Source organism: Merops nubicus, unplaced genomic scaffold (genome assembly GCF_000691845.1).
Source record: "Merops nubicus isolate BGI_N331 unplaced genomic scaffold, ASM69184v1 scaffold6943, whole genome shotgun sequence".
Classification (NCBI taxonomy): Eukaryota; Metazoa; Chordata; class Aves; order Coraciiformes; family Meropidae; genus Merops; species Merops nubicus.
The window spans coordinates 3,687-12,600 of NW_008596801.1; the positions used below are offsets into that span (position 1 = coordinate 3,687).

Consider the following 8,914-nt stretch of genomic DNA (forward strand, 5'->3'; position numbering starts at 1 on the left):
CTGCGCCGTGAAGTCCACGACCTCCTTGGAGAAGCGGTCGGCGGGCAGCTGGGGCGAGGGCTCCTCCACCACCTGCTTGAGCTGCTGGAAGGGGGTGCCCCAGGACTCGTAGGGGAAGCGAAGGATGGCCAGCTCAATCTGAGGAGGGAGACAGGCTGATGTGGGACCCTGCTGGAGCACAGCCCCACGCAGCCAGCCCACCTCAGCCTCCAAATGAAAAACCTCTTTCCTTACAAACCGTTTTCAATTTGGGTCACACCACACTTTTCTTTTTTTTTTTTTTAAATACAAAGACCCAGAGGCCAGAAATAACTTCCTTTTGAGGTTGGTTCAGCATATTAATGCATTTACAGGAAGCCACGAAAGATATGTAAAATTGGATTATTTAAAAAGATAATAATAACAGCACCTCATCTCTGCACTGGCTTCCAGAGTGCTTTGCTCACCCCAAGGCACCCTCTGGGCTTCAGACAAGTACTGTATGAGCTAGACAAAAAAATAAAATCCACAAACCCAAGAAAAACCCAAGTGCTAGAATATCACTTATAAAGATCTTTGCTAAAACCACCCCAATTACTGAGTCCTTCCTACAAGTCACCTCTGTTCCACCACCCATTCAAGCAGGAAAAAATCTCATCACAGTTCCTGGGCAGTGTCCTCATGTCAAGAGTCAGCTCCCACCTCCAAATGGGTAACAAAACCTCCAGACCTGGCAGGGTGGGATGGGAAGAACAAGAAACCTGAAAGGATGTGGGGCAGAGCCAAACGTCCCCGCCTGCCTCTGGCTCAGATCAGGGGGGATCAGCTGCTGCTGCTGGAAAATTGAATGAAGCCACCAGCCTGGAAAGGCCTGGATTAGCCCTGCAAGTCAACAGCCCTCAAACCTGAAATCAGTCAAATCCCTTCAGAAATAAAAACAGGAAGCCAGCCCAGGAGGAAGACATTAGATGGAATCAGAGAGGCTGGGGCTCCATTCAGCTGCAGGCTGGCAGGCTTTCAAGCAAGGTCCTCTCTCCCATCCAGCTCTGGAAAGATTGAGAGACTTCATCATTCACACAATCTCCCATCCCACAGCTTCCTGCATCTCAGGAGGAAAGCTAGAGCTGATTACATTTCCAGCCAGCCCAGCTCTGGCACGTGGACACCAAGGAGAGGGGCTTGGGTTTGGCACCACAGACAAAACTAGCTGAGGAAGAGGGAATATCTGCCAAGAGACCTCTGCAGCACACACAAACGAGGGGGTGCAGCACCCAAAACACAGGCCACGGCTGACAGGGTGCAGGAAAAACTCTTAAAAATAATCTACCCACAGAGATAAAATCTCCTGGAAAGTGAGAGGTGTTCCCAGGCAGCATCCCCTTGGAGCCAGCAGCTGGGATTTCCTTCATCCTCTGGCACCAGCAGCTTTCAGCTGCTTTCTGCAAGATCTGTTTCTTGCAGGAGGTTGATAAACCATCCTGAGCAGCTGCGATTTTGGAACTGAAAGTATTTCCCCTTCCTGTTGGCTGCTCAGAGCCACCCTGCAGGCAGGACCTGCTGCAAACCATGCCCAGCATCCCTCGCTGCAGCTCACTGGCCCCCATGCTCCTCTGCAAGGCTTTGCTGACCCAGGGCAGGGAGCTGGGTGCAGGAAGGCTGTGACCCAGCTGCAGCAAACCCTGCTCCACTCCCAACCTCTCCAGCCAGCCCATGGGGAACCACAGAGCAATTCAAAGCCAGGCTCTTGGATGCCCACCTAAGCTCACTGCCATCCAGCTACTGCCCCTGGGAGTCTGCCCTCCACACCACCCACTGCAGAGCTGAGTGGAGCTGCTGCTCACAAGCAGCTCTGTGAGAGCAAGAGGAGGGGTAGAAGGAACCACGTGGCAACAACAGACCTTTGTCATGGAATCATGGAATTGTTTTGGCTGGAAGAGACCTTGAACATCATCGAGTCCAACCGTTCCCCAGCACTGCCAGGGCACCCCCAACCCACATCCCTCAGCACCACATCTCCACTGCCTGGAAACCCCTCCAGAGTTGAGGACTCCACCACTGCCCTGGGCAGCCTGGCACAGCCCTGGGCAACCCTGTCAGGGCAGACATTTTTCCTCATATCCAGCCTAAACCTCCCCTAGAACAGCTTGAGGCCGTTTCCTTTCGCCCTGTCGGTTGTTCCTTGGGAGCAGAGCCCGACCCCCCCCTGGCTCCAGGCTCCTGTCAGGAGCTGTGCAGAGCCAGAAGGTCTCCCCTGAGCCTCCTTTGCTCCAGGCTCAGCACCCCCAGCTCCCTCAGCTGCTCCTCCCCACACTTGGGCTCTAGACCCTTCCCCAGCAGCTTCATTGCCCTTCTCTGGCCACACTCCAGCCCCTCAGGGTCCTTCTTGGAGCAAGGGGCCCAAAAATGACCTCAGGATCTGAGGGGCTGCCTCCCCCGTGCTGAATCCAAGGGGAGGATCCTGCCCTAGTCCTGCTGGCCACACCATTTCTAATACAAGCCAGCATGCTGTTGGCCTTCTTGGCCACTTGGGCACACTGCTGGCTCACATCCACCCCTCTGTCCCAGCTCCAGCAGGAAAATGCAAGAAGGGAGAGGAGGAAAGAGAAGGGGCAGGAGACAGGCTGTCTCCTGGTAATCTTGCCAGCTGACTCTGCAAGAGCCACAGTGGTGGCAACACTGGCTGCACACCTCAGCCCACAGACCCCACAGAGACCCCAGTCCAGCCCCAGAGCTGCAGGGTGCTGGGCCCAGCCCTTGCTGTTACCATTGTGATCCCCAGGCTCCAGACATCCGACTTCACGTTGTAGCCCTTCTGGTTCAGCTCAGGGTTTATTCTTTCTGGCTGTAACAGCAAAATGGAAGATATTACAACTCCCTCTCCTTTTCCCAGTGCAAACCCCACAGAGCAGGTCTCTGGCTCCAAAACCCAGGTTGGATGGATTCCCCTGGCTCTTGTCCCTGCAGAGGCAGGATCTGAGGTTATATCCAACACTGATGAAAGCCACATCTTGCTCCACACAACCCACACTAACCCCTTCTCCAGCTCCTGAGTGAGACTGGTACTACCCTGAAGCATGCTCCCTGCCCCAGGAGCACAAGCCCACACAGATGCCACAGATGGCAAAGAGAAATCCAAACTGACTTGAGGGTGAGATTAAATGATCCTGCCAAGAAAAGCCTCAGCATTTTCTCACTGCCAAGGAGCAGCCCTTCCAACCACCACAACCAGCACCAGCCAGTCTTTGACCCTTCTGCAAATGGAAGGTGGTAGAGGAAGAGTCTGTGCAGGATTAACAGACACAGCAGAGCTTACAGGGAGGGTAATCCCATCCTGGGAGGACTCTGCTGACTCTGAGGAGTCAGCAAGTCCAGAGCACTCTGAAGTGGTTTCTATCTCAGGAACCAAGACTGATTTCTAAGTGGCAACCTCTTCAAGTCAAGGCTGCAGGCAGCTGCAGGCTGCCAGCTCCAGTCTCACACCAGCACACTTACAGCCATGTAGGGTTTGCAGCCAGCATCCATGGTCTTTGCAACTGAGTCCACCAAATAGCCACTGATCCCAAAGTCACACATCTTCACGTGTCCCTCCTTGTTGATCAGGACGTTGGAAGGTTTCACATCTAACAGAGAGAACACAAGAGGGCAGATTGGGCTTTTGCAGAGGTATCACAGAGCCTGAGACAACGCCCCACTGACCAAGCAGGGGACCAGGCAGGCCCCAGCACAAGGGAAGGAAGAGAAAAACCCACCAGTCTTTTATTTCAATTAAAGCTTCTCATAGGTAAAACCATGCCCTCCAGAAAGAACAGACCTCCCTGCTAATGAGGCAAGTCAAAAGGTTGAAATAAAATGAGGAGTTAATGCCCAGCTCCTCAAGAGAGATTTATGTGCCCAACAGAGCTTTAAAAGCCCAACTCTACCAAGTTCTCAGGACACCTTGTCTCATGCCCATCATGATCTGTCCACAACTACACAAGGAATTATATCAGGATGAAGAACAGGACCTGAGTGTACAGTTCTCACTTGTGATTTTATAAAGGTCTTCTTCAGCCCTTAGCATGCTAAAACTATCCAGCCAGGAAGGCTTGGGGATTTTGTCCCCAGTGACACATAGGTGCTCATAAAAATACAGGTAGTGAGGAATTCAGTTATTTTATTCAACCTTTCATCTGGAAACAAGGAAGAGAACAACATTGTGCAAGCAGGTGCATGAAGAATACATGCCAAGAACAAGCCTTGGGCACCTAGACGTGTCCACCATGGTCCTGAGTACCATCAGACCCTGCTGTAGGCATCCCTGAGGGACACACCATGCAAAGGAGTCCTCACATGACTTATTTCAAGGCTAGATCTCCAGCCACATCATGCCAACCCCACCAGCCAGCACCTACCTCGATGGATGACAGACAGTTTGCTGTGCAGATGCTCCAGAGCTCGTACAATCTGGGGACAAACAAAGAGACCCTGTTAGTCACACAGCACCAGCCCTCCACTGCAAACACACCACCCACGTGTTCCACGTGCCACAGGCCTCCACAGAGACCTACAACAGGTTCAGGGGATGCACAAGACCACATAAGAACCTAAAGGTCACTCACAGACACAGCCATTTTCCCCAAAATGTCTTCAGGGATAGTTTTCTTCTTCTCCAGTACTTTCTTGTAGAATTTATCTAGGGAGGTGTCCATGAGCTCCATGCAGATCCACACGTCGCCCTGTGGATGGAGGGAAGGCAGCTGAGAGGGAATTCCCTGGAAATCCCCAAGAGCTGAAGGGAGTGATGGAGCTGGATGGACAAATGGACACTGCCCCTTCCACACAGGGTGAGCCAAGGTCCCTGCCACACGCCCCTGTTGGCCATGCCACCAGCACACAGGCTCCACACTAGACAGTGATGGGCACGGATGTCCAGGTACCACCCAAGCCACCTGCAATGGCCTCCCCTTGGGGGGCCACCCAAGCCAGTCTGGGCTGTGGACAACACACATGGGTATCTGCCCTCTGAGTGAGGAATGGGACCTGGCCAACGCTGCCTGAGGAGGCAAGCCTTTGACTTTAGCTCCTGGCAGTATCACGGGCAGCCCAGAGAGGCCAAAGAAAGCAGAGGTGGTTTGGGACACCAACCGTGTGTCCCCCTGGTGCTGTGCAGCCCACCAACCACCCACCAGCTCAGTACCTCTCGGAAGAGGGCTCCGTAGAAGGTGACAGTGTAGAAGCAGTCAACTGTCCTCATGGAGATGTCCAAGTCCATCAACAACCTCTTCTGCTCCTGAGTGTTCACAGTCGCTCGAATCCTCTGAGACAGACAGGAAAGAAGAAGGGTTTGATGTAGGCAGGATGACCCCACTATCCCTCAGCTTGACTCAGAGGCCCTGCAGTTCTGAGGCCAAGGGAAGTATTTTTTGCTTGCTTTGTAGTCAGTAGCACCCAGGAGATGCCCAGATTGCCTCTTCCAGACAGCACCTTAATGAATGACAAACCCTTGGCAAGCTCTGCAGCGGATGCAGGATCAGGCCAGCAGCCTGGACAGGCATTCTGACATCCAAACCTTGCACTATCTAACTGGATTTCCACCAAGCCTGGCTTTCAAAGCCTGCTGATCAACCCCACAGCACCCAGCCAGCATCAGCGCAGGGCCTTCAACAGCCAAACCACACCAGGAACCCCACAGGCTGCCCAACGGAGACCACTGGAGCTCAGGAGGGTCTCTCTGCTCTGCTGGAGCTGGCCATCCCCCTCCCCACCACGCTCAGCAGGCAGCTCTCTCACCTTCACAGCCATGATGGTGCCGCTCTGCGCGTGCCGCACTTTCTCCACCACCCCATAGGCCCCACGGCCCAGCTCTGAAATTGTCACCAGGTCATCAGCTTCCACCTCAAAGTTCTTCAGGGAAAAAAAGACAACAAAAAAAACAGCTATAAGCATGCTTATCAAGAAGGACACCAGGAGAGGTCCAGCCCTTGCAGCTCACTCACACAGAGCAGTTCCCAACGACAGTACCTATGGGACTCCACCACCTCCTCTATGTACCACAGGCACCATGTTTAGAGAAGATGAGTTTATTTTTTGCTCTCTTGAACCACAGCCCAAACCTTCTCACCCTGTACTCAGCAGGGCTCAATTAATTCCCCCTCTGCAGCTAGAGAACAGGACTTTCATCCCTTAAGCCAGGGCACGCTGCCACTGAAAAGGGCAGCAAAGGTTGGTGCCTCTCTGCCTGCTGGGGATTACCCACACAAGGGTATTTCTGCAGTTGCTGAATTACTTGCAGGATTTTAACAGCTCCTGTGCCAACACGGGCAGCAGTCAGGAGCCCCTGCCCCAGCTCCACGTGCCCAGGTGCAGCCCCCACCTCACCCTGCACCCCAAGAGATCACCTGCCACAAACACACCTACGTGCCCAATAACTGCTGGGATAAAGCCTCTCTGACATGGGGTGGTGCACACAGCAGCCCAGCAACGCAATTCCTCAGCCCTGGGGAGCTCAGATGGGGTTTACCTGCTCCTGATACTTCCCCCACCATCAGAAAGCAGCCAGCAAGCTAAAACCTGAGCTAGCACCAACCCAGGAGCTCAGGCGGGTGCAGCGACATCCATCTCTCTTCAAGCTGGCAAATTCCCACTGCCAGGGCTCAGCCACACGAGTGCCCCACGCAGCGGGGAGCCAGCGAGCTCCTGTGCAACCCAGGAGCAAGTTTCCCCCAAGAGACCTTACCCTGTAATTGGCAGCTCTGCTGGGCAGGGCCCAAACCGGCCGAGTGAGACGCACGGGCTATTTTTGGACGCTGCGTTCATCGCTCTTAATAAGTCACAGACCTTCTTTTAGCCAGGCTTTATCCAGCCTCCAGTTTTCCTCCGGTCTCAGGGAACAAAAAATAATACCAGGATGCCAAATTGCCCCAGTAGCCACAAAGGCAGCGAGGGTGGGAAAGGCGTGGGGCAGAGCCGGATACCGACCCCGCGAGCTACGCCCCGGGCGGGCAGGAAACGGCCCTTGGCTTTAAGGAGCCAGGCTGGGAGATGTGGCTGGGGGGAAAAAAAAGGCCGCGGCCCGGGCCCCCAGCCACCAGCTCCGCAGGACCTTCCTGGTTCAGTTTATTGGAGGCAGATGTGCCTGGCAGGCGGCCGAGGCAGGGAGCGAGGGAGGTCTGGGCTTGAGCTCAGCACTGAGCTATGTGCTGCCCGGCACAGGAAGGTGCCAGCCCTCGGCCCTTTCCTGGGCAGGATGGTGGATGCAGAAAGGAGGAAAGCAGAGCTCCCTCAGGGGATGCGTCCAGCCCCCAGCCCTGCAGCCCCAGGCAGCTGGCAGAGGAGCAGTGCGGGCTCAGGGCCCCGCAGAGGCCTCCAGGAAGGATCTGGTGGTGCTCTTCAGGACACGTGTTCTGCAGTTGTTCCAGGTTATTGTTTGGTTTTTTTATTCCTGGCATTTACCCTGAGGCTTCCCCAGAAGCTGGCGGTTCCCAGCACACTCCAGGAACCAGCACTGCCCTGCCCAGCAACGAGAGGTGATGCACAGGCAGAGCTGGGGCTCCCCTCCCCTGATTATGGGATGCTCTGCATGACCTGCACAGATCTGATGGACCCGAGGTCATCATCCACCCCTGTGGCCTGAAGCTGGCCTCCTGCCCAAGCCCTCTTCCTCCAAAACACCTGGCCCAGAACCCTGCTGCAAACACTGGAGCAGGCAGAGCAGGGAAGGAAGCAAATCTAGAGAGCTTCCCCAAGCTACAGCACTCTCCCCTTGCACACAGCAGAAGGCATCTCTCCCTGAGCTATTAATACACACAACACAATGGCCAGAAAACGGCACAGGCAGCAGGATTGTTCCCTGGACCCAGCCAAAGCTTCCCCTCCTCTCCCCTGACCCTAAAACCTTGCACCAAGGGGCCCAGATGCCATCCAACCAAGCCACCTCCCAGCCTGGAAGGTAAGCAGCTAGATATAGGGCTGAGTCAATGCACAGTATTTTTAGCTCACTTGCAAACAGCCTTCTGCAGCCCCAGGAGAACCAGTAACAAGAGAATGAAATAAAAGAGAGACAGTGGCTATTTCTAGCAGTGTTTTTCATCAGGTCACTAGGAAAGGCTTTGGAAAGTGGGAGAGAAGCTTTGTGCCCAGCTTCTCCTGGGCCCCAGGCAGTAACACAGCCCTGCAGGCACACAGGACAAAGGGGACTTGTCTGGGGCAGCAGGAGGGCATGGTGAGGCCACACTGATCTCAGGCAGATGGGCTGGGTCCACCCGTGCAGACCGAGGTGGCTGGTGGGGCTGTGATCAAGGCACTGCTGGGATCTCACACGATGGCCAACCCTGCACATTGAGCCTCTGATGCCTTGCCAGCACTGCCCACAGGCAGGAGAGACCAGCCAGCCAGGGCACGGGCTCAGAGACGAGCCACCTTGCAGGCAAGGTGACATTTTCAGCTCCCCAAGTGTCACTGCTCTGAATACACCCAGACACCCCACTGCTCCACAGGGGAAAGGTCCTGCTGTGGGGTGTCTCACCCCTGCAAAGATGCATCCAGCACGAGGCTGCACCAGGAGGGCACCATCCTTCTCACGGGGTGCTCTGAAATCTCAAGGTCTGATCTGACAGGTTGTCAGGCATGATGCAGAAAACCCACCATGCATGGGGCAAACAAAGTTGGGAGCAAGCCAAAAGAGAAGCCACATTGACACGTACCTTTTCTCCAATGGTAATGAATGCTCTGGAGTCCAAGTTCCTTGGGGGCCTGCAAGAAAAGAGAGGCAGTCAGGAGAAAGCCCAGCTTCATTAACCCTTCTGGGGGGGTTCATGAGCCAGGTTTCATGTTCCTTTGAGCACTTTCAGTGGCTGCTTTCCACCATGCCTTGTTGTCGTGAGCGTTTGCAGGGGGCTGGTGGGAACCCACAACTGCTTTCACCATGCCAGCAACACCTCAACCCACACCCATGGGG

The 8,914-nt window shown here is 54.7% G+C and overlaps 1 protein-coding gene across 1 annotated transcript in view; it reads right to left on the bottom strand.

Moving 5' to 3' along the window:
- Window positions 1-8,702, bottom strand: part of LOC103769299 (dual specificity mitogen-activated protein kinase kinase 3) — a 10,051-nt gene extending 1,349 nt beyond the window's left edge. The window contains exons 1-8 of the mRNA XM_008936482.1: window positions 8,661-8,702; window positions 5,749-5,862; window positions 5,156-5,275; window positions 4,578-4,694; window positions 4,371-4,422; window positions 3,472-3,599; window positions 2,744-2,821; window positions 1-138 (exon numbers count right to left, since the gene is read on the bottom strand). Coding sequence (XP_008934730.1) covers window positions 1-138; window positions 2,744-2,821; window positions 3,472-3,599; window positions 4,371-4,422; window positions 4,578-4,694; window positions 5,156-5,275; window positions 5,749-5,760 — 645 coding nt within the window. The 5' untranslated portion in view covers window positions 5,761-5,862; window positions 8,661-8,702. The remainder of the gene's footprint in view (window positions 139-2,743; window positions 2,822-3,471; window positions 3,600-4,370; window positions 4,423-4,577; window positions 4,695-5,155; window positions 5,276-5,748; window positions 5,863-8,660) is intronic.
- Between the last annotated feature and the right edge of the window lie 212 nt (window positions 8,703-8,914).